At 52.7% G+C, this 24,160-nt stretch overlaps 1 protein-coding gene across 10 annotated transcripts in view; it reads left to right on the forward strand.

The window, feature by feature from the left end:
* Positions 1-2,245: 2,245 nt before the first annotated feature.
* Positions 2,246-24,160, forward strand: part of JADE2 (jade family PHD finger 2) — a 50,824-nt gene continuing 28,909 nt past the window's right edge. For 2 of the 10 annotated variants that reach the window (XM_069589780.1, XM_069589784.1), the window contains exons 1-3: positions 4,363-4,505; positions 12,978-13,035; positions 15,007-15,095. In XM_069589780.1, coding sequence (XP_069445881.1) covers positions 4,404-4,505; positions 12,978-13,035; positions 15,007-15,095 — 249 coding nt within the window. In that variant the 5' untranslated portion in view covers positions 4,363-4,403. Of the gene's footprint in view, positions 2,489-2,518; positions 2,658-3,484; positions 4,220-4,362; positions 4,506-4,602; positions 4,979-7,893; positions 7,969-12,423; positions 12,617-12,977; positions 13,036-15,006; positions 15,096-24,160 lie in introns of those variants that run through there. The other 8 variants (XM_069589782.1, XM_069589789.1, XM_069589786.1 and 5 more) reach the window with 8 other exon arrangements.

Raw genomic sequence — 24,160 nt, forward strand, 5'->3', positions numbered from 1 at the left:
TTTCGAAGTCTCCTGTAAATGTGTTATCATACTTTCATAATTTAAAAAATAAAAAAGAAAGAAGAAAAAAAAAGAATCCCTGTCTCAGAATGCTCTTCCTCCATAATCCCTCACAACTCATTCCTTCATCTCCTTTCACTCAAAAGCTATCTTCTCAGCAAGCTTTTCCCTGAGGACTCTATTTAAACCGCATCCTCACATTCTCTATTCCCCTTTCTACTTAGTTCTTCTCCATGGCACCTACTAACCTTCAAATATAAGCTTTTTTTCAACTTTAAAAAATTATGTATTTCCTTTAACTAGGAAGTCAGAATAGGCTTTTTTTTTTTTAAATTGGAGGATAATTTCTTTGCAATATTGTGTTGGTTTTTGGTTGCTTCTGGATTCCTCCTGTCTGCCTGGTTGTCAGAGGTCCCTCACCAACAGTGTGGTGAGTATCCTCTGTGAGGAGACACTGACTCTGTGTCTTCCCTCTCCACCATCTTGGCTCCGCCTTTAGAGAATACGCATTTTTTCTATCATGTTTGTGCTGTATTCCCAGCACCTAGAATGATGCTTAACATACAGAACGCACTCAATAAATATTTGTTGAAAATAATTAATGATTACATCTCCAAGGACGCCAAGTTTCTCTCTTTTTTTTTTTTTCTGTAAAAAGTTAATGAATGCTTTCTGAAAGTTTTAACAAGGATTGAGGAGTTATAATTAGCTTCCATGAAATCATTCTATTTACATTTCCAAGGTTAGCCTTAAATAGTAGCACAGAACTGTGCAAAGTCAAGGATTCTAATGGAGTACCCCATCCTAAACAAGAAGTACCTTCCAAGGACTATTTAGGTGACCTGGATCTCACCGAAAGTCAGGGAAACCACCTCAGAGAAACAGTGCAGCTCATACAATTATTTCTTGCCAATATAGCAATCAGGCTCCCATCCCCAGTCAAACCAGCCATGCTAGTACTTTTTATTTTTGGCAGTGTGGTAAAATGGAAAGCACATGGGTCCTGGGGTCCGCTGGACTAGGTGCCCGTTCTGCTGCCACTTGCTAGCTGTTCTACTGGTGGCAAGTTGCTAAATCTTTTGAATAGGTAACATGCAGTTTTCCTGAGGATGAAGGAGGATGACTAACAGTCCACAGCCCAGATCAGGTGCCCTATAAATGGTCATTCACTCCCTCTTCTTCCTCTAGGTCATTTAATAACTGCTTGCCATGGGATCAGGATGGCTAAGAGGAGGAGCCTGTCCAGTCCTCTCCTACATGTAAACCCTTTACAACTAGCTCTAACAAGAGCAGTTCCCTTCAACTGTGCCACTGTATCTTGGTACCTCCACTCTCACCTCAGATATGCAGCTACCATCTGGACCTTGACCATGAAGTCCACAATCATTCAGTTTTTTTCCTGGCCTTCCCTTTGGCCCACAGTGGGAAATCTTGTATATGTCCCTCAGTTTCTTAGTGCTAACAGCTCTCAGGGAGTGTATTTGCACCCTTCCAAAATGTAGGCACCAGGAAAAGTGCTAATGTGCACCGTATACACTGAGTCAGACCCTGCTATACAGTTATAGTCCATATATATATATATATATATATCTATGGCATCAGGAAGCCTCCAACCACCCCATTCTACAGAAGAGGAGAAAGAGACCCAGAGATGAATTCACCTGCCCATATGAAGCAGCCTTGGAACTGCAGAGCCAGAATTAGAGCCTCCCTATTTAACCATTTTGTTACATGCTCACAGTCTGGGACACCTGTTTCTGGGCGCTGAGCTTGAGGTTCAGAAAACCTACCAACTGACTACTGAACGCTGGAGCAGATCTAATTGGGAGGTGATACCCAGCCCCTCAATCTTGCTGGCAAACTTCCCTAGACTTTGTGAATGGAGGCCATGGAAGAGAAATGTTGCAGTGACTCCCTTGGAGCTCGTATTTCTTTCCTGTGGCAAAAAGTGCTTATTTCAGCATCCATCATCTCCCTCTTTGTTGTGTAGACAATCCGCCCTGTCTGAGGATTTGTGCTATTATGAATTTGTTTATTATTGGATTTATTTCTCCTATAAGCAAATGTGTTCACAACATTCCATCAGGGAATCTTCTTAATTGTCACATAAATGTCATCTTATGTAAATTGAATATTTATCTTTCCACAGAAGGGGTGGAGGGAAAAGAAAGGATAAACAACCTTCAGTCTTGGAGAGGGGAGGCGGTTCCTGTTTCAGTTCACAACTCACCCACGTGCCTTCAAAGTCAAAGGTGAGGTTGAAGAAATTATTGGATCATGTTTGAGGGATAGCCAAAAAGGAGGGGTTAGAAAAAGTTGGCAATGATGCTTTGAGGATATTGGGCCTGGCTCCCAGGTCTCCCCCTCCCCCAAACCCCGCCTGAGTCCAGACCACCCCTTCCCTAGCTGGGAGCATCTGAGAAGGCTGCAGTTTGCCCCCCACTTCTCCCCTTCCAGAAGGCCAGCCAGGCTCCTTCCTCGAGAGAAGGTGAGTGCGGCGGGCGCAGCGGGCTGGGTGGGTGTGGCCCGCGGCTCCGGGAACGGACCCAAGGCCCCGCCAGCGCCCGAGAGCCGCCCGACAGCCCGCCTGCCTGGCGAGCGCAAGCTCTTCTTCCAGAAACTGCGAGGATCCCAGCGAACTGTTTGTGCACCACAAGGTCAAGTCGGGAAGTGGAGCCGGAGGAGGAGGGGCGAGGAGGCGAAGGGTGGGGAGAGGGGCGCCCCGCTTCCTCGCCAAGTGCCAATCCTTGGAAGTTGCCCCTTGGTTTTTAACCCTTTAAGGGGAGTGGGAAGGAGCAAGGGGGAAGTGGATACCCTCGGGCAAACTCCTACTGGAACCAGGACGTGCAGCCACCCACCCACTCACCCATCACTGCGTTCTCTACCCCCCGGAAATGCGGGGCTAAGCCGGGTGCCCGGAGGCACTCGGGCGGGGGGAGGGGGCGATAAACCGAGAGGGACCCTCTCTACGGACCGCCCCTCCTTCTTGAGGTGGCCCACAATTTCAAGTTTCCCCAGCCCGGGATGTTAGTTTCCATCTGCTCTGGGTGGGGGAGGAGAGCCGCGCCCCCTCCCCCAGACTCGCGCGCGCCCCTCCCCTCCGCTCCTGCCAGCACTTTCTGCTCACTTCTGGCGCTGCAAAACGCCACGCGATTTATTCGTTTCGCATTTTTAAACCAGCGATTTAACCAGCAGGGCCTAGAGCGAGGGTCTTCCAGCGCTGGAACCCCGGGAGGCGGGGTGCTCTGTGCAAACCTCGTTCCCTCCGCGAGTGTCGCCTTCAGGCTGTTATTTGCAAAGAAACGTCTTTTTGACGCAGGGAGAAATGGCAAATTTTAAGTACGTCATTAATATGGCGCCAAAAGATTTTTTTAAGTATAAGCTTGCTTTTTTTTTTTTTTAAAGGTTGCGGGGGGCGTCGCCCCGGTCTGGGGCGCGAAGGGGGCGGGGTGTGAGCAGAAAGTGTGAGTGAGAGTGGAGGGGCGGGGTATGTGTGTGAGTGTGTGAAGTGTGAGCAGACCTGATGGGACTTGCACGGGCGCAGCCGCCGCTTGGGCCCGGCCCTGGGGACAGGGCGGGCTGGGGGTGCCCCAGAGCCCGTGGGGACTACAGGCCCGAGGTGCAGGCAAGAGGGCGGCCCAGCAGGGTGCCCTCCACCCGGAGGCCTGCAACGCTACCTGAACCCGCTGCTGGAGCCAAACAACTGGGCGGGGGGGTCGACGGGGGGGGGGTCAGGAGTGGAGATCCGAGTGAATAAGAAAAAAGTGGCTACTCCCCCTCCCTCGCTCCTCCCGCCTGCCCCCACCCCACCCCCACCCCAACACATTTTTTTTTTTTTCTAAAGAGATCACAAGGAAGTCTTGGTTTAAAAAGAAACAGAAACATACACAGGGGGGTTGGTGAATGGTGCCGACCGCGGCCATCGCAGTTGGAGGCTATTTGGGGGGGTGGGTGAGAGGCGTTCATGGAGTTACTTTGCGCCCACTCCTAGCGTCAAGGGCTTAGGTCCAGCGGGCTGACCGTCCCCGGCCAGGGTGCGGTGCCAGGGACCCCACGGCCCCGGCCACCTCCTTCGCCACGACCCCGGATGGATGCGCGCCCCCCGCCCGCCCGCGCCGGCCCCAGGAGCTCCGGGTTTCAGGAGCATCCTTCCCACGCCGGCCCCAGCCGCGGCGCGTAACCGTGGGTAGCGCCCCTCGGAAGGGCACCGCGGAGCAAGGTAAGATCCAGCCCCCGGCGACTGGCCCTGCGCATCTCCACGGCGTTATTTTGTGTTTTTGCAACAGATCTGCCAGCGCTTCTCGCTCCCTCTCTCTCTCTTGCTCGCTCGCTCCCTCTCTCTCCTGCTGGCTGCCTGTTCTAGGAAGCCAGCGCGCGCGCGGGGTGGGGGGGGGGGGGTGCCGATGCACAGCACAGGGGAGATTGCGCATGTTGGTCAGTCGTGTTTTAAAGAGTACATTGCGGGGAGGCTGAGAGGGGCGCATGCAACAACAACTTTTGGAAGGGTGAGCTTGGCGACCTTCTTTATTAATGACTGCGGCAAAGCGCCCCTGGGCCGGGGAGGGGGCGCGGGCGGGCGGGGGCGCGCCTGGGCTGCAACTTGCCCCGCGGGCTCTGGCTGGGCGGAGGGGCTGCGGCTGGAGACCTGTGCGGAGAGGAGGTCGCGCGGCCGGGGACGTAGGTTCGGAGGACCCGGGGGTATCTGCCCTCCTGTCTCCCCGAGTTTCATTTTGTTGATACGCAGCACGTCCGGGCGCCGAACCGGGTCGAGCCGGTGCACATGACCCCGCGCTGGGCTCACGTGCAGCCGGTCCGGTCCCAGACACCTTCCGGGGGCCACCGCCTCCGCCCTGTTGCCCCCTCTCCCGGCTGGGTGCACGCGGGCTATGCACGCGGGGGCAGCATGCTCGGCTCCCGGGCGCGGAGGCCCTGCACAAATTAAGCAGTTTTTTGGAGGGGCGGGGGATACCCTTTCCAGGTGAGTATGGAGGGTTCACAGCTCCAGCGCGGGGGGCGCGGGCTGGGGTCGGGGGCAACCCCCCCACCCCCCCACCGTCCAGGGCTGCGCGCGAGTCCAGCGGGGGAGAAACGCTGCTGGGAGTGGAAATGTACCGGCGGCCGCCGGAGCGGCGGGTGCGCGCCCGCGGGGCGACGGCAGGGGGCGTGGCCCTTGTTTACCTTCTCCCAACTCTGCCGGTTCGCGTCCCGCTCAGGGGACGGTTCTGCAGTCCCCTGCCCTCCGCCTCCGCCCCGATCCCTGGGTGGTACTGGGAAGATGTAGGCAAGTGGCGCCCTGAGCTTGGGACTTACATACCTGACCCCCAAATGAGTGACATTGCAGCCCCCGCCCCCACCAAGCACCGCTGCAGTCCCTCTCCCGGATCCGCGGCCCCGCCCCGCCCCCGGCAGTGGCATCTTCCCGGCCTCACCTCCTTCCTCCCTCTCCCTCCCTCCTTCCCACCCACTCGCCTGCGCCTGCGGAGCGGCTTCTGCCCGCCTCCTCTCCGCCTGGGTGCAGACTTGTGGCTCCCTCCGGTCCCTTCCCGCTTATCCCTGGCCCCTGAGATACCCTGTACTTCAGGCCAAGGAGAGAGGGGGTCAGCTTGGTGGTTCGTAGCTTTAATGTCAGAAAAGGAGGATGTCTGCGAGACAAGCAGGAAGGCTTCACTGTAGCTTCTAGAGGCTCAGGACACCCACCCTCCCCACACACACTCTCTGTCCCCCACCACACACAGTTGCCACCCCCAAGGGGCTCGACTACTCTCACCCGTTACACCTAAGCTCCTCCTTCCGCTCCCGGGTCAAGGCCACCTCCCGGCGCCACCCCCTGCCCGAAATGCTTCCAGCCAGGGCTGGAGCCCCCCGCAGCCACCTCCGGCTCCTCCTCCCGGCTCCCGCGGTCAGAATCACGCCGGCGCCTCCAGCCTGCTGTCCCGCGGACTACCTTTAGGGGCAGGCTGGAGGAGCGCGCCACCCCCATCCCAATCCCCTTAGCCTTTGCTGCCGGCCGGGACGTTTTTCCTTAGCATCTTGTCTTCTGGTTTCATGCCCTGGGCTGGTGGGACGGGAAGGGTTGTGTTTCCCTTTGCTCAGTGCCAAGGGCAGAAAGCATCCGGCGCCTCTGGTCTCTGCAAATTCCCAAACCTTGCCCTCGCGCTTAGCATTCTCTCTTGTCGTCCCCCACTTTGGAATTCCAAGACAGGAAGTTTTTATACACGGTCTTAAGTTTGCAGGGGTCGTCGGGAGGCATCGCGTTTGCACTCCTAGCCGAGGAGCTGAGAGGACCCAACGGACTGCTACCTTGCCTTTGTTGCAAGGGGGAGGAACCCCGAGCTTTGAGGCCAGACAAGCCGTCAGGATGTCCCTTTAACGTTTATGTTTGCTGACTTAGTCTTGGGCCTGGGTGGTGGTAGGGCCTCCTGGCCTCTCCTCCCAGGGTGACATTAACTCCCTCCCTTCACTGGTAAAATTCCCAGTAGGACATTTGGCAGAAGAGCTGGGCAGGGAGCTGCCAACCCGGCCTGGCCCTGTTTCCTGGGTTCCCAGGGTGCTGGCTTCTCCCCTACCCTGACTTCCTTTTCCACCTTAGGGCCCCAAGTGAAGGCACCATCTCTCCTGCCCCATCTTCCTCAGGCGGGTTGGGACTCGCAGAACGATCTAACAAGCAGAGAAGGAAAATAACAACAGAATAACTGTAAGAGGAAGGAATGAGTAATAAAGCCGACCCAGGCAGGGAGGAGGGCTTTCATGTTTAAGAGATGCTATTTGCTTTTTAGGTCACAGGCTGCAAAAACAGGCTTTGATCCGAAGTGGGCGAATAATTTATTGAGAAAGTTTGCATGGTAGGGGAAAAAAGGGATGTTTGTTTGATCTGGAGGCCTCTTAGTTGTCCCAAGTGCTGTTGGCTGTTGTCTAGAGTGGAAAAGCATTTGGTTCCACAGCAAATGCCTCACTGAGGGAAGTCCTCGCCCCAGGCAGCAAGACTTGCAGTGAGTGTTGGTTTTGAAACTGTTTAGCCAAGGGTCTCCCCGGCACTTTTTGAGTTGAAGTGTTTAAGGGTAGAGTTGTTTGGGCTCAGGATGCAGCAAATGTTTCCAGAACATTTCCCATCCAACGGGCTTTTCCTTTCCCTAAATGGCCTGGCTGAATGGCCAATAACACTGATCCAAGAGGCAGTGGGAAATCTCCACTTAGCTTTTGTTGACAGGTGAGGTGGGACTCTGATCCCCAGCCCCCAAGTCCTTCCAGAATCTTGAGGTGAGGCTTTTGGCACTGATTTCCACATCCTTGAGGTTGGGGGCAGGGTATTCTGATTAAGCGTTGTTCCAGTTATCAGGGAGGTACTTATCTTACACCCAAGACCCAATCAGAGGCTTCCAGTCCAAATTCTTCACAGCTCACCCAGCAGGCTCTTTTTGGGACTCACAGTTTTCCCTTTGGGGTCTCTAAGGGGAGGCCAAGTTGGACTTGTGAAGAGGGGAATATCCATGTAAAATTCTTACTATGTCTCAAAGGTGAGGAACCCAGGAAGATTCTCAGGAAACCCACAGGAGTCTGGAGCACCCCAACCATACTCCAAGTTGTAGATGTGTGCACTGTGTGCTGGGGGCAAGGTGCTCTCTTTAAGGTCAGACAGCCGAGGTTTGAGTGCTGGCTTTGCAGTCACCAGCTGTGGCAATTGCTCCATGCCTCAGTTTCTTCATCTGCAGCTGTGTTACTGACAGTACCTGCCTCATGGTGGGTGTGTGGATTAAGTGATATGTTGCATAAAGAAGACTAAGCACAAAGCCGGGCATGGGATAAGCACTTGATTGGTATTAGCTATTCTTACTATTAATAACCTGGATAGGACCCAAATGCAGCTGACCTTTGACCTCTCCCCTTTAAGGTAGACCAGAGAGCCAGCTCCCTTCTCTGAAGAAGGAACCAGAAGGACCCTGCAGTTGCCAATGGGCAGTCATCCGTGGAGTGAGTGGGCTGAACTTTGCCCTCTCTGAGGTGGAGGGTAGGGTGTGAAAGTGCTGAAGGACAGAGTAGACAAAGCCCCTTTCTGTCTCCCAGGATCCCCTTGGCATGTCCTCAGAACTGGGTCTGGAGGGTGGGTGTGGAGAGTGTGTTGGAGCTGGGTGCCCCCGGGACAGGCGAGCAATGATGGGTGTTGGAGGAGGGTTAGGATTCCCTGTGATTGGAGAAGCAAGTCTGAGGATCTATGTGTACAAAATCACTGTTGTCACAGCAGTTACTGTCCCTGAGAAGGCATTAAAGTTAATGAGAGATAGGAAAGAGTGGGGCTCTGACCCCCATTTAAAACGGTTTAAGAGTGTGCAGCTCTTGTTTTCTGAATGTCTGGCCTTCCCGACACAAGCAGGCTCTGAGGACAGGTTTTCCAGCCGAAATATCATTAAATTGTATTAGCATCTTATTACACACACGCCTTAGCGGTCTGCCTCAGACAGGGAGAGTTTTTGTTTCTCTTTGAAAGATTGTGTCTGGAATGGTAAATTGCCTGCTTGAAAGCCTTTTCCTCCCCTTTTTAAAGGAGGAAGACGAAATCCTGCTGTGTGTGGTGGCAGGCTGGGCAGGCCTGGTGGCCCCCAAAGAGGAGAGGCTGGAGGCCAGGTTGGGGTGTTTTAACTGCCCAGGGAGCTGCTGCAGTAGCAGGCCTGAAAGACCCACTGTTTCCAGGGTCAGCTGGAGGGGCGTTAATAGAGGCCCAGGGTGTTTATTTGAGTTTATTTGCAGAGAGGTCTTTAAAGGGGGCTGGCATTGGGCATTGGTGTTTCAAGTCCAGACCTAAGGTCCCCACTAAGACCAGTGGCTAGTTGCTGCCAAGAAAACATCTGCCACCAAACTGCTGCCCTATTACTGAGTTGACATTGATCATTAGCCAGGAGCCCAACCAAATAAAGCCTCTTGGAAAACGTGTGAGGTTAAGACGGGGAAGGCGGGCTGTGCAAACAGGTCAAAATCTTGGGCTGGGGTGTTTGCTCCCACAGGCTGCAAGCAGGCTGGCTGGGCTGTGTGGCCCCACACTTCTGGAGGGAGGAGACAAGAACACACTCAGCACTTCATGTGTACCAAACCCCTGTTATGTGCTAGGTACAACTCGAAGGGGTACTGGGGACAAGCAAGGATCCAAACAGTGACACTTTTTCTTGTTGTAGAACATATACTCTGAAGGAGAAGGACATTCAACAAGTAGCTTAAGAAGCACTTCTAAAGAAGCTGAGTAACTGGGTGGTGGGCTTTCTGTAGATAAGGCAGCTGGCGTAGACCTCTGTGATGTTTAAGCCGAAACCTGAAGGATGAAAAGTCCAAGGTGCCTAGATTGTGTAGACCAGTACAGGCACAGAGCACACCTGTGCACAGGTCTGGAGGTGCAGACTGTTTCAGGAAACGAAAGGAGGCTGGTTCGACTGGGAAGTGGTGGGAAACGGGCTGGTGGTCAATATGCAGTAGGCAGGTACCAGATCATATAAAGTCTTATGGTTAGAAGCTTGAGTTTTGCCCTTGATCAACAGGGAGCCTGTGAAAGATTTGAAATAGGCGATATGACATGATCTGATGTGTGTTTTTTGAAGATCATTCTGGCTACTGTGTGGATCCTGGATTATGAGGGAGCAGTAGGGAAAGTTGGGAGATGAATGAGGAGTCCTGAGAGAGATGAGACTGGCCTGGACCAGCGTAGAAGCAGTAAAGATGGGGAAGGCGGCTGGATTCTCTGTGTGTTCTGGAGGGAGTGCCCACTGCACTTGCTGAGGGTCAGCAGTGGGGTGGAGGAGCCACAGCAAGGCGGCTCCCTGAGGGGACTCTAGGACATCCACACTCCCAGAGGAGAGCCGTGTGTGTCTTCATAGCTGGGGAAGGTGTGGGAGTGCAAGCAGACTGGTAGCAATGGCAGGAAAAGGGGACACTTCTTTCCCAGAGTCTCCTTTGTGGTACTTTCTGTCCCTAAAAGTAAGTGCCTCGTGACCCTGAATATTTTCCTAGGGCAGACCTTGCTTTGGGAGAGGTTAGGGGAGCCAGCAGAGAGGAAAAACGAGAGGCCAAGATCAAGTCTTGGCACCCCCATCCCCCACCTGCACGTGTAGCCCTGGATTTTAGCTTTGGTAAGAATCCTCCGTGTCCTCTGTGCTGGGTTGGAGAGGGACGTCATGGGGCAAAGCCTTGTCCTGCAGTGGAGGCCAGGCCTCATTTGAGGCTTCATTGCCCACTGAGAAGAGGCTTACCTAAGGCAAGGAGACCTTTCGAACAGACTTGGTTCAAAGAGAAGAAGCAAAGCAGTGGTTTCCCTCTGAAGCCTAGTTATTATTCCAATTAAGCCGCCGCAAAATCTGCTTCCATAATAACACGCTGTCCAGGAGGACTCTGGGGTGTTTCATGGAGGAGCTGGCTGAGGGTGGGGTGCAGGTCTGTGTGCTGACAGGTCACACTGGTCTTGGGGAGCAGGAAACAGCAGTAGGAGGAGGTCCTGGCAGTCAAGGGGTCCTGTTGGCAGGAACCTTCCTTACTGCACAGCTCACTGCCTTGCTGAGGAGGCCTTTGGGTGGCAGCTGGTAGAACTGTTCACCTGGCCCAAGTCTGCTGTGGTATTAATAACCAGCACCCATATGGAATGCCAGCCACTGTGCTAAGGGCTTTATGCTGCTCTCCTTCACTCACCAGCTGATTCTGGCCCACAGATGTGTTTAGTTTGGCCCTCTCGAAGTGTTTTAAATATCTAAATCAGTTGCCAGCATTTTAAGTTCAGGAGATTTATGTAAAATTCCAGATCCAATTTGTGTCTTTCGGGAGGTGTGTCTTTCCCAAGGTCCCTGGTCTAGTGAGGGGTGGAGATAGGATTTGTACTTGGCCTCCCTGAGTCCAGTGCTGCTGCTTTTATATTATGGGACAGCCTGGCTTGCAAGTGCCTGTTTGCTGGAAATGAAGAAAAATGCCGTTCATGTAGAGGATCTCAGAAGAAAACAGATGGGTGCTCTAAGAGCATTCCTCCCCCTTCTCCTACCCTACCTGCGACAGCTGGGTTGGCAAGATTCAGGCTGGAGTCAGAGTTGTGTTACAGTCACCTCCGTCGCACGCAGACCCCAGAGGACAGCAAGGATGGGCAAGGATCTGGGGGGTGGAGTATTATTGCCCCATTCAGTCATTCAGTCTGTGACCTGAGCCACTGGGCTGCACAGAGGCAGAGTAGTCTCAAGGTCAAGAGCATGGTCTCCTGAGTCAGAGAAACCTCTTACAAGAACTGTGATCTTGGGCAAGTCACTTAACCTCTGAGCTTCATTTTCCTCACCTGCAAAAGGGAAGCAGCCATCATGCCTGCCAGCACCAAGGGCCGGTTCTGAGGCCTCATTGGGGTCCCTGTGTGCCAGGATGCGCCCCTCCCCAAGCAGTGGGTACTTAGCCGTTTCAACTCTGGTTCCTGCCTCCTTGGCATCCGTGCTCCTCCCCATCAGGCATGCCTCCAGACCTCCACACCCTCTGAAGAGCACTTGGCTTCCACCTTTGCGGCTGGACAGCAAGCAGCCCCAATGAACCTTCCATCCTAACCCTACTCTCGGGAGACATGGGGGTGGAGAAAAGCTCCTGTCTAAGGTCAAGTTTGAGGCCAGAGGGTCCTTCTGAGTAGCTCAGAGTTCTGGGTAATTGCACCCCACCTTAGAGAGCCAATGCTCCTAAGGCCTCTGCAAGGCCACAGTAAAATAAGGTGATCCCTCCCAGGGCTCCGCATGAGCAGACTTGGGGTGACAGCAGGTGGCAAATGGGATTCACAGTGGGGCTGGGCAGCCCTGTTGGTCGGCAGCTGGGCTTTCTCCCTACTGACACTGGATCCTTGTCCTTTGCTGTGTACAGTGAGGCAGCCCAGGGTCTAGGCTGACAGAAACATGGTGAAAAGCACCGTGGGCTCTGAGCCCTGGGTCTGTTCTCTGAATTGGGACTCAGCCACTGACTAGCTGTGAGACCTAAGGCAGGTTAACAAGTCTCTCAGTGTGCTCCCCTCCAAGAGGGGACCAGGGCAGGCTCTGCCACCCAGGACTCTGCAGGATTAGAGGAAATAGTGGGGAGGAAAGCACTTCCAACAGGCAGGAGCTGACAAGGGCACAAAGGCAGCTCAGTGTGGGCTCAGGGATCAGACCACGTGGATTCAAATCCCAGTTCAGCCAAGTCACTAGCAGGACAAGGCACTGAGCCTCCTCAGTAAATGAAGCTAATAGCTCACAACTCCGCAGGTTGTTAGGAACACGAGATAGCTGAGTTGGCATGGGTAGGGGAAAGAACTCAGTGTGGGAGAGCCGCCCTTCTACCTTGAAGCTAAACATTGTAGTGGAGGGAAAGTGAGTTTGTATTGTTACCTGGAGATGGACACTGAGGGGAGGGTGGGCGGCGCAGCCCATTCGCTCTGGCCCTGGTGTGGCTTGGGAAGCCAGCTTGGAGCCTCCCTGCCCCACCCCAGTTCCACGCCACTCTGGCTGCGGCTCTCAGGATGTGCAGAATGTGTGCCCAGTGCTTGCAGGCTGGCTTGCCCCTCAACTCCCATAGCCTGGTCCTCCTGGGAGAGCCTGTCTTGTTTCTGTTTTCCCTCCTCTGCCTCCAGCAGGGCGCCAGTTGCAGCTTGCAGGTGAGAGTGGACTCCGTGGCGGGTGAGGGAGCGGGGCAGAGGCAGGTCCAAGTCACTGCTCATTCTGGGGCTGCTGACCTGCCTTGTCCTCCTTCGTTGTCATCTTTGACTAGATTCTCTGTTGTGTGAGGCTCTGGGCTCAGGAGCTGAGAGATGCTGCCCCCTGCCCCAGCCCCAGGGCCCATGTAGGTGGGTGAGAGAAGGGGGAGACTGCCTGAGGAGAAGGCTAGGGCATGGCCTTGTTCTCACTGTTCCGCTGCAGCGGGCTGAGTGTGGGGAGGCAGATTGACGGGCAGTTTTCTGAGAGGTTGAAGATTTCCCAAGCCGCCTGTGAGTATAATGGGGCCTATTTTCGTTGCAGATGGAAGAGAAGAGGCGAAAGTACTCCATCAGCAGCGACAACTCTGATACCACTGACAGTAAGGCCTTCCCTGTGGGGCTCCTGTAGGGATAGTGTTTGAATAATTATCAGGACCACAGGCCCAGACTAGGGGGGTGGGACATTGCTCCAGGGTCTCCATGTTGATGGAAGCATAAAGCAGGCCGGGCCCCTCTGCTCCCTTTGAAATCCCCACACCAACATGGCCTTCAGGGCCTTGCTGTCCTCCTCAGCTCTGCTCCCCTTTACCCTCTAGCTCTCAACCCCATGTGTTTTGCTCTTGTTGGAACAGATCAACTCCCCTCTGGGCCTTTTTTGGCCTGTGCTGTTCCGGGCTGCTAGGAACACACCTCACTCCCTCTGGCCCTGCTGTATGGGCCCTGTGGAAGTGTCCACACAACAGGCAAAAAAAACCTGTCACTCTTCATTATAATTGCCTGATCAGTGTTATTTCCTAACTAAGTGCCATTTCCTTATCAAAGTAAGCCCCTTGGTAAGAGAGGTCATGATTTGCTGACTGCCATATCCGGCTAGATGGAGTACATAATAGGTGATCAGTAAATGTTTGCTGAAGAAATTAATGAAGGATCCTGACCTTCATGGGATCTTGGCAATAGAATCTCAGAGATAGACTTGTGTGGGAGCTGGGTGTGTCAGCTGGACAGAGGGGGACACTCTTACACAGAAAATGGGGCTTAGGGAACCTCTCCTGAAATGTGGAGGCAAGAAAGTTTGCATTAGGTGAGAGTTTGTCCCTGGTACCAGAAGGCAGCTCTTCTCAGATGCCCCAGGAACCCGGGCCTGCATGAGCCAGTCAGAGTAAAGAGTGCCATTCTGCCCTGTGTAGGAGAGATGTGCTGCCAGAAGATTCCCACCTAGTGGTGCCCTCAGGTGAAAGCCCAGGCTGAGAAAGAGGCTGCACTGCCACAGAGGCTGGGCCTGGAGCCCTGCAGCTGTAGACCTTAGCTTGTTCACATATATGGTGAGCAGCTGGGACTGGGGAGAGCCTCAAGGCCCCCTTAGAGTCCCTGGAGTTCTCCTGCCCCCAGGAACCTGAGGGCTCAGGAACACATGCACTAGGGTGAGAAGCTAGTCCTCGCCTGCTCTCTCCCTCCGGGTTTCCTTCACTGTCCTTTGGGGTCTGTTTGCTCAGACTCCAGCTTGGCCCTGGAGTCTGACCTGGCTGGCTCTTCCTCCCCATGGCAGTAGATCACAGCATTTGGCCCTCTGTGACTGCAGTCACGCTGCCTGTGGCCTGTGTCAGTGTCCTCTGCTTCTAACTTTATTTCAGGCAAAGGAACCCTTGAAGCCCCTGGCACCTGCAAGGGGGAGCACCTGGCAGCCGAGCCCTGTATCTGCATTGGAGTTGGGCTGGGCTGTGGCACACTCCCTTCTCACCAGTCCCCGCACTGCCCATCTAGGCTGTGCTCTGCTCCTTTGACCCACTGGAGTGGAGTGACCCATAGAGTGACATGCACTCTTAGTGGTCCCACAAGGGCCTTTAGAACCCGAGTGATAATGGTAGTGTTTATCAAAGCATTGCCTTGTGCAAGGGACTGTACTAAGACTTTACAGGCGTGGTCTCATTTAATTCTCACAAAAACTCTGAGGATAGTTACTCTCTGCTCCCATTTTATACAAAAGCAAGCTGAGGCTCAGACTAACTCATTTGCCCGTCACGAGGAGCTAATAAGTGACTGAGCCAGGGCTCAGGCTTAAGTGTCTACTTTAGAGCAACCCTCTTGGGTCACATAGAAAGCTAATACTGAGTCCTTGTCCAGCTACCTTTCACCTCCCAAGTCTCTCCTGGTTGGTGAGTGGAGTAGGCGTCATGTCCCCATTCATCGTTGAAGAGGCCCAGAGCAGGGACAGTCTACCAGCTGCTCGCAGAGGTCTCCACCTCCCGAACATTCAAGCCAGAGCTTGCCTTACAGGTTTCCTTTCCCTGGACATGGGAGGGTGGTGTTCCTGGCCTGCCAGGGGCCCCTCATGGGCTGTGCTCTCTCTGCAGGTCATGCGACATCTGCATCAAGATGCTCCAAACTGCCCAGCAGCACCAAATCGGGTTGGCCCCGGCAGAACGAGAAGAAGCCCTCCGAGGTGGGTAATGACAAGTATCCTGGAGAAAGATGAAACAAGTGGAGAGGTGTGGAGGAGTGGGGCAGGGTGGAGGAGCAGAGACCTGTGGAGAGGAAGGACTGTGCAGGGGACTGCAGGTGTACGGGGAGAGGCGGCTCCTGGAAGAGGACGTAGCCGTTGCGAAACAAGACCAGTGTGGCCGAGTGAAGTGATTGAGAGGAAAGGCTGGGAGTGCCAGTTCTCATAACGTTGTAGGTTGTTGTAAAGATGTTCCTATTGATCTGAGTGAGGGGAGGAGCCTTTCAAAGATTTTAAGCAGGGTAATGACATAGTCTGATGTTTTAATTAAAGGTCCCGCTGACTGCTGTGAGGGGGAGGGAATGTGATGGGCAAGAGTGGGAGCAGGGAGGCTTCTTTAGCAGTTGTCCAGGAGAGAAATTATGGTGGCCTTAGAGCTGGGTGATTGCAGTGGAGTAAGAAGCAGTAGGATATATGGGACATTTTGGACGCTGAGCCAAGCAAGAGTGATAGGATTCGCTGATGTAGGGATGAAGGATGGCGTCTTCAGAGTCCTCCAGTCAGGTCATCCACTCCTTATTATGCCCATTCCACCTGCACCTGCACTTTACTTCTTCCTGCTTTGACCCTGTCTTTTGGGACAGGTAGGGATGTCTATGACATCTGGGGCTGTAGAGAGTTTTGGAAGTGGGTAGACAAATGGACATGGGGCCCTGCCTCCTGTAGCCCCTGAAAAATCACATCCTAGAGCCTCATTGCTCCCTCTTAGGTCTGCAGTGCATTACAGTGGGCACAGAAGAGACCTTTAGAACAGATGAGGCTGCAAGAGCCCTGAGTCCCCAGTGGGGTGGTTTTAAATGTGACCTTTAAGGGAGACATTGTTCTGCAGGCCACAGGGCTTCCCCGATGGCTCAGTGGTAAAGAATCTACCTGTAACACAAGAGACACGGGTTCGATCCCCTGGTTAGGAAGATCCCCTGGAGGAGGGCATGGCAACCCCCTCCAGTATTCTTGCCTGGAGAATTCCATGAATAGAGGAGCCTGGCGGGCTACAGTCCATAGGGTCACAAAGAGTCGAACACGACTGAGTGACTTAGTACGCACACACGGGCTGGACACTTTACTTTTTGTTAACCCTCCTGTTATAGTAAGGAAACTGAAGATCCTAAGGTTATATATATAGTCAAGATGTGAAGTTATTGGGGCCAACAGCACCAGTGTGGGAAGGCTCAGAGTTCTAGGGCAAAGCACTTGGCCCTGCCCGGGACTGAAGGAGGATATCTTTGTTCTGAGCCTGGCAACCTCTTTTCCTCTCCTCGCAGCAGTGGTAATCCAGCAGCTGCTGTCCTTAGCCAGTCCCTAGGGGTGTCTTCCACAGAACCTTGCATTTGAAAAAGGACTCCCCACGGAGTTGGCCTACCCTGGGACTCATCTTTTGTGGGGATTGGAGGTGGGGACACCGATTTGAGTTCTGAAGCATCCTGTTCCCATCCCTTAACCAACTGTCCTCCCTTGGCCCTACAGTGGAGGGGTGGAGACAGAAGGAGATATCTCCAGGAATGCAGTAAGGACTGGAATAAAAACTGGGAGTGAGGTGGGCATGGGAAGATGTTGTTCTTGAGGCTCTTAATAGGGTTCCATCCCTGGGTCGGGAAGATCCCCTGGAGAGGGAAATGGTGACCCACTCCAGTATTCTTGCCTGGGGAATTCCATGGACAGAGGAGCCTGGGGGGCTTCAGTGTATGGGGTCGCAAGGAGTCGACCCATCTGAGCGACTAACAGTAGCCCTGCTCAGTGGGTGGACAGGCTGTGTTCTTGTGCATTGGGAAGTAGGAGGAGAGTGTGCTAGGGCCCTGGGACCACCTCTCTACCCCGACCCTCATCTTGAGAGCTACAGCGGCTTGCAGTTACTACTTGGGCTGGATTAGTAAAACCCTAGCCACCTTCTGTGTCTCCTTGGTCCTGAAAGGCAGTAGTCATCCTGCTGTTTTGAAGCTGAGGAACCTGCCTCTGAGAATCTCACCTCCTCACTGCCTTCATGGGCTATTCAGATTGGAGAATGGAGGGGAAGTTCCGGGGAGCCCCTGGGGCTGGCTTAGTTCTTTCCCCTAGTTCTCACTTTAAGCAGCAGGAGGAGGAGGGGCCTCTGCTCTGGGCGGAGATCCTGGGGACCAGGCTGCTATCAATACCAGGATAGGCCAGCTGGCTAGGGGGAAACAGGTGTCAGGCAGAGGCTGAGGGGAAAGTGTGATTTGCATGGCGCTGAGAATTCCCCTCCCTCTTGGATTTTCCTGCGCAGGGCCTTTGAACCTTTCTCCACCTAAAAATAGAATCGAACCATTGCACGGGTGCTGAATGGGGACTGGCTGTGCACAGCCCTGGGTTCAAGCCCAGAAGTCTCTGCAGGGGCAGGGAGGGCCTCTGACGCCCTCAAGTCCTAGGCTCCTGGAGGGCTGAGGAAGTCTTCCCTGTCTTGAACTGTCGCCAAGGACAAGCTTTTCCTCCCACAGCAGGCGGGAGAGCAGCCTGCGAGGTTTCCCTCGTCCCCTAAGCGAGGAGGCTGAGCCATAAGCCGGCATAAATTCCAAGTTTTCGTGGGGCAGAGAGGAAACCATCGATGAAAGCTTCCAAATGATTTGGCTCTAGAGAAGGCGGAGATGAAAGCGAGGATTTGGCGGCAGATAATGCTCACACTAAATCTCTTCATTGGGCTGTCCCTTCTCTTTCTATGCACGGGCTGGAGAGAAAGGCCTTCCTAATCTGCTGGTGCTGGGGACTAAGGGCTTCCAACACCCTGGTGAAAGGACTTCTGGAGTCTCTCCCACTCAGTCCCAGAATAAGAAGCCTGGGAGCTGGTTTTCAGGCTGTACACACGGTCTGCTCCCAGTCTGGTTCAAGTTCCCAGCTTCAGTACATGCAAGTTGATGTGTGTGGTGCAGGAGTCTCTTCCCGGTGGCTGCATGCAGAGCCATGGGACTCGGAATTCTCTTTGTCTCCTCATCTTTGAAGACGGACAGTGATGAATGGGGATTTGAGCATCAGGAGTATTTAGCGTGACAGCAGCACTGGCCCATAGAGAAGCCGCCAGTTATGAAAAGGGCAGGGAATGGGTTTAGACGGGACTGGCAGGGCAGCCCCTGAGATGATATGTGCACTTTGAGGGTGCAAATCAAGGGGCGCCCTGCACACAAGAGGGAGAGGCCCCAGGCTGGAACAGAATGCTCTGACCAGGAGTCAGGACCCTGGACAGGGCCGAGGCCTTGAGGCCCAGCTTCTCATTCTGGCCCTTAACCAGTGGGCGGCTTCCCTCAGCCTGATTGAGAGGGGACTGCAGGCCTTAGTACTCGGGGCTGAAAGAACAGGCCCTGGGATTCCTGAGAGGCTGGTTTAGGATTTTTGGTGGCAGTACACTTAGTCTGAAGTTGGCTGCAGGATCCATTTGGCAGTGGAGGGAAAAGGTGGGGCTGACCCCAGGAACACAGGCTGCTGCCTTCCTCTACTCTGCCTGCCAGTGGGATCCCAACAAAGCTGAGCTCTGTACCTTGGTGCTTAAGTTGGCCAGGCCCGTCCTGAAGGAGAGGATGGGATTATCCTAGCCTGGGAGAGCTGGTATCATAAACTGCACTGAGGCCTTGTGTTTCTGACCTGGCCTGTCTCACTAAATACTGTAAATGTAACTTTGTGGGTCATACCTCTGAGAGCCTGACAGAGATCACAGACCAGGGATTATTTTATAAAATACCAATATCAGACCCCTATCCCATACCATTTTCAAGAATTCTGACTTGAATGCTTTGGAGTAGGGCCCCAGACACCTGTACTTTTTCAAAGCCCTCCTGCTGGAAGCCAGGGTTAAGAACTGCCTTTTTCCCTGATCTGCTAAGATGGGAGTTTCCGGCTTGGTCCTCGCTGAAAGTTGAGGGAAGACGGGAAGGCCTTCCGGCCTGGTTCAGTGACCTAAACAAATGCTGGCCATGTGGGTGTGGCATCACCCACAGCTCCTCCCTTCTCCCACAGTGGCCATGGGACTGACAGGTTTCTGCTAAGCCCTCGGCCTGGCATGGGTGGGAAGGGCAGTTTGAGAAGAGACCTGGAAGCCAGGTGGTTGGGAGACTGTGGTTGGGAGAGTGCTGTTTTGAAGCCATGTCTTCCTCAGGCCTGGGGCAGAGAGGCAGATAAAGGAGCAGGCTGAGAAGTGAGGATTTCCCCAGACAGGCTCTCTTGAGGTAGAAAGCTGTGTTTTCAGGAATTCAGAGTCCCCAGAAGTCAGCCAACGGGCAGGGAGATAGGTCTTTAGGACTTTAGTGATTAAACTCAGCAAACCAGCAAACCCATGACCCAGCAAACCCATGACCCAGAGGGATGTTGTGGGGAGGGAAGTGGGAGGGGGGGTTCATGTTTGGGATCGCATGTACACCCGTGGTGGATTCATGTCGACATATGGCAAAACCAATACAGCATTATAAAGTAAAATAAAGTAAAAATAAAAAGTTTAAAAAAATAAATAAAAAAAATAAACTCAGCAAACACTCGAGAGCACCTCTGAGGCCCAGCCTAGTGCCAGGGACATAGAAAGTGCAGGCCCTGTCCCTGGGGAGCTTGTCTTCTGACCGTTAGCAGGATGCAGGTGCTGCACAGGAAAGTGTCCGTTACAGGAGATGTAGCCAGTTTGCCACTGAGGACCTGTGAGCCTTTGAGCAAGTATAGTCTCTTTGTGCACCTCAGGATGCTTGTCTGTAGAGTGTTGTCCTGCAGTGTCTGTTCTGTAGGTGTGACTGTCCTGTCCTGAGGCCCGTGGAGTCTAGGGTTGGGGAGAGCCCAGACGTAAGTGAAGGTGGAGCTGCCGTGCCTGGGATGGAAGCCTGGATGGTCTCAGAACGGGTGGGCAAGTGTTGGGCTCCTTTTTAGGCCCTGGTGACAAACTGTACATACCTCGAGATGAGAGAATGGGGGGCTTCTCTGTGGGTTCCGCAGGGGCCCTTCACCAGTCCTTAGCCTCTCATCCCTGGAACAGGGCCTGGGAGAAACAGGTGACCCTGTGAACAGCCTCTGCCCCCAGTGGAGGTCTTCCAGATCTAGTGTCTGTGAAAGTTCCTATATAAGGATGGCCCTCCCTAGGAAAGGCCCTCCCTAGGAAAGTGGAGGGCGAGAATGCTGCGTTTCTTTTTTTAAAAATTTTTTTTTTTTTTTAATTTGGCTGCACCGGGTGTTAGTTGCAGCACGTGGGATCTTCTATCTTCAGTTGCACGTGGGATCTTTAGTTGCCACATGTGAACTCCTAGTTACAGCATGTAGGCTCTAGTTCCCTGGCCAGGGATCGAACCTTGGGCCCCCTGCATTGGGAGCTCAGAGTCCTAGCCGCTAGACCACCAGGGAAGTCCCAATGCTGCGTTTCTGCTTGACCCATTGCTTTGGAAGATGGGCCCCTTCCACCCTGGGTGAATGCAAGGGTGGCCAGATGAGTGTTGGGGTGCAAAGCCATGGGATAAATAAGGTGCTTTCCTGGAGGAGCAGAGGTATTATCCAAATGTTTGAAATGACACAATATGTATATTAAAACAGTGATGGCATATGTTGTAGTGAAAGGCAGAGTGCTCCCAAACTTGAGAGTAAATAGGAGATTCCCCAGAAAAGGGTTTTGTTTTTTGCTTGACCCTGTGGTTGTGAGCCATGCTTCTAGCCAACAGCTCTTCTGCTACCCTGGCAGGCAGGCGGGCGGTGAGGGGAGCCCTTCCACTGGGCCTCCCACTGCTCTGGGGTGGGGGGCAGAATCTGCTTCTCATACAGTCAGAAACACTGCTGCTCCCGCCAGCTGGAAAGGCCTCCCGGCCTCTGGGACTTGTCTTGCAAAAGAAATGTGTGTAATAAATCCTGTTTAAGAGCAGGAAGTGCTGTTATCCTTGTGAAAGAGAAAGAGATGTTGAGTGTGTGTGTGTGTGTGTAAGTGTATGACCAAATTAGCCTAGTGGTAGCTTGAATAGGACTGGGAAGCTATTTCCAGAGCCCTTCTCTGGTGTTTTATGCTTAATTTTAAGTATCTAAGTATGCTCTTGGCTGAGATACTTTATCAATTTCCAGCCCAAGAAAGAGATTTTTTTTTTTTTTTTAAGAGAAGAAATAGCAGACTGGTTTGCAGGCAGGATTGCATTGGTTAAAGCACAGGGCAGACCTCAGGCAAGTGGTTTAACCTCTCTGAGTCTTGGTCCCCACATCTGTAAAGTGGGAGGAATATGAAATAGGTGAGATTGTATATATAAAGTGTTTAGCGTAGCACCTAGCATGCTACAGCAGGGCAATTACTTTTCACTGTTAGCTGTCCTTTCTAATGAGATGAGGTGCTCAGAATAACACAGAAATTTCAAATGAGGCATTTGGTAGTGATTTTACATGGCTCTTCCAAGACAGACTGTCATACATCCTTTGGGAGATTAGAGAGAGGGGCCATTCCTAGCTTTGCACGGGGCCTTTTGATGTGGATAGAAGGCAAGGAGAGGCTGTCCTGGCCAAAGCCATTTTCACTGGCTTTGGGACAACCACCAAGACCAGTTCCTGAGTTCTGCCTGGAAGAATTCTTTAGGCCAGCCCTCTGCCTTCACTCTCCCTGCTAGGCAAGAGAGGAAGTTTCAGAGTTTAGTCATATAGGATTTAGGCAAATCCTGTGGTTCACGCATCCATTCACTCACTAATTTCACAAACATTTCTTGAATACCTGCTGTGTGCCAGGCACTGTGCCACAAATAGGCACAATGATAAGCAGGACACATAGTCTCTGCCTCTCTCAGCTTGATTATTAGAGGAGATGGACGTTAAACAAATAATTACACAGATAATTGTATTCTGTAATTATGATAAGTGCTGGAGCTTTTCCTTAAGTAACGGAACTTCCCTTTGGTGCCTCTTGGTCTGAAATACACTGATATATAATACTTTACTTTTGAGAAAAGGAAGCAGAAACCAAGGTCCCAGGATGAAATGTTCAAATACTATTCATAAATCTCACGATCATGTACAGGAATGCTGAGGATAGCAGAGTTGAAAGTTGTCTGTTGTCATCGACTTCATCTGCTTTTGGAGATCACGTCAGGCTTCAGACATGACGTGCTTTCTGGCATAGCGCATTTTTGGTTCTCCGTGGGAAAATAGGCTCGGAAAGATAGACAGACTTTTCAGTGCTTGTGGTCTCAGTCTTGGGAAGAGGAACTAGAAGGCAAGCCCCATGCAGCTTCCCCATGTCTGGGCAGAGCAGGGTCTCCAGCTATCTTCAGAGCTGTGTTGACACCTCTTGCACTCACATTGGTTACTAGGTTAGAGTTGTAGACCTTTAAACATTCTTCATACTGTTCGAAGAAGCTACAATTAACGTCTCCCAAGCAGCTCAGCAGAACTTGGTTGCTAGGCAGCAGACCTTTAAAGACAATTTGTCAACTTCTGCCAAAAGAGAAAAATAGTAAACATTCACATTCTTAGAAAATTGCTTGTTTTCTAGCTTCCAACTTCCTTGCCATGGCAAGGCCTCCAGTTCATCAGTGTCCATTTTATTATTTATTTAGTTTTCGTAAATAATTCAGAGGCATTTTAGGAGAATAATTGAGCCTTTTTTTGGAAGCCTAACCTTTGGCGATTTAAGACAGAAAGATGTTTGGGTTGCCCTGTTTGTGGACAGGTTTTATATGAGTATTCAGGGGTTCCTTTGGAAGGTACAGTCCCCAGCTGTATCCTCGGGCAGCTACCCAGAAAGATGGTGGCAGATCCACGGGAGGCTCTTCAATCATTCAGCCTTAGTTAGCACCTAGCATGTGTCAGGCCCTGCGTGCACTGTTGCAGCCTGTAGCCTGGCCAGACCTCACTGAGCTTACCTTCTAGTGGGGAAGGCCTGGCAGGAAACCAAGGGATACCAGTAGAGGGGCTGTGGGAGTCCAGAGGAAGCCCAGAACCCAGCCTGGCATCAGAGAAGCCTTCCTAGAGCAGTTGTGGGCTGAAGTAACACCCTGAGGGTGAAACAGACCGCCCCCATTTTGGCAGGGAGAAGTGTCCCAGTGGGGTCCTCTCCTGTGCCAAGTGTGAGACGTGCTCGGGAGGGAGACTGGCTACTAATGCAGTCGTGGCTCGTCCTGAGGGCAGGGAGAAGACGGTGGAAAGCCGCTGGAGAACTTGGAACTTGCAGAGGTCACCATCTGATTTGCATATTCCAGCCTTTGGGGAAGCCCCTTGATTTGGCTTTGAGTTAATTCAAGGGCATTGGCAGTGAGCCAGTGGCCAAGAGGGGCAAGGTTGCAGAGGAGTGCTGGATGGCTCCAGAGTTGTCTGTCTGGGTTCCTTTGCCACTTCTAATGTGTAGGACCTTGTGTAGGTTATTAAACTAACCTGAGTCCCAGGTTTCTCTAATGTAGAATAGGGATGGTAACACCATCCACCTCACAGAGTTGGAATAGGGGCTAACAATTAATTCAAGGACAGCCATTGGATTGGTGCTGGGCACGCCGTGTTCTTTTAAGTGTTGACTAGTACCTGTAAGATAGTGCTGCCCTTCCTGTGCTTCCATCAGTCCTCTGCCCAAAGGGGCCAGTGGCATCCAATCACACCAGATGAAGCTTGCAGCTCTCTTGGGACCAGACTCTTTTTCTCTCCTGAATCTCCTTACCTGAGTTGAGTATGGGATCCTTTCCTGCTCTTGAGTTATCAGCACCAAGCCTGTTCCCAGGACAGAGCCACCTCTCCCCTGCTGGTGTGGCTTGGCACTCTGTCTGCACGTACAGACCAGGGCTGCCTCTTGCTCCATTTGGTCCAGGTACTTGGGTTGTTTCAGCTCTGGATGTATCCATGAGGTGTTTCTCCAGTTCATGGGGGTTCAAAAAGCACTGCCAAGGAGCCAGCTGGGGTCATCAGACTTCTCAGGTAACTTCCCAGAGGGGCCCTTTTATTCACTCATCCATTTAATCATTCTCTCAGTTACTATTTATCAAGCACCTACTATGTGCCAGCCACCCTGCCAAGCCCTGAGAATGTTGCAGAGAACAGGACAGGTGTGGCAGGAGAGATGACAAGAAGCAAGGAACATGCATCCACCA

The sequence above is a fragment of the Ovis canadensis genome, chromosome 5, assembly GCF_042477335.2.
Source record: "Ovis canadensis isolate MfBH-ARS-UI-01 breed Bighorn chromosome 5, ARS-UI_OviCan_v2, whole genome shotgun sequence".
NCBI lineage: Eukaryota > Metazoa > Chordata > Mammalia > Artiodactyla > Bovidae > Ovis > Ovis canadensis.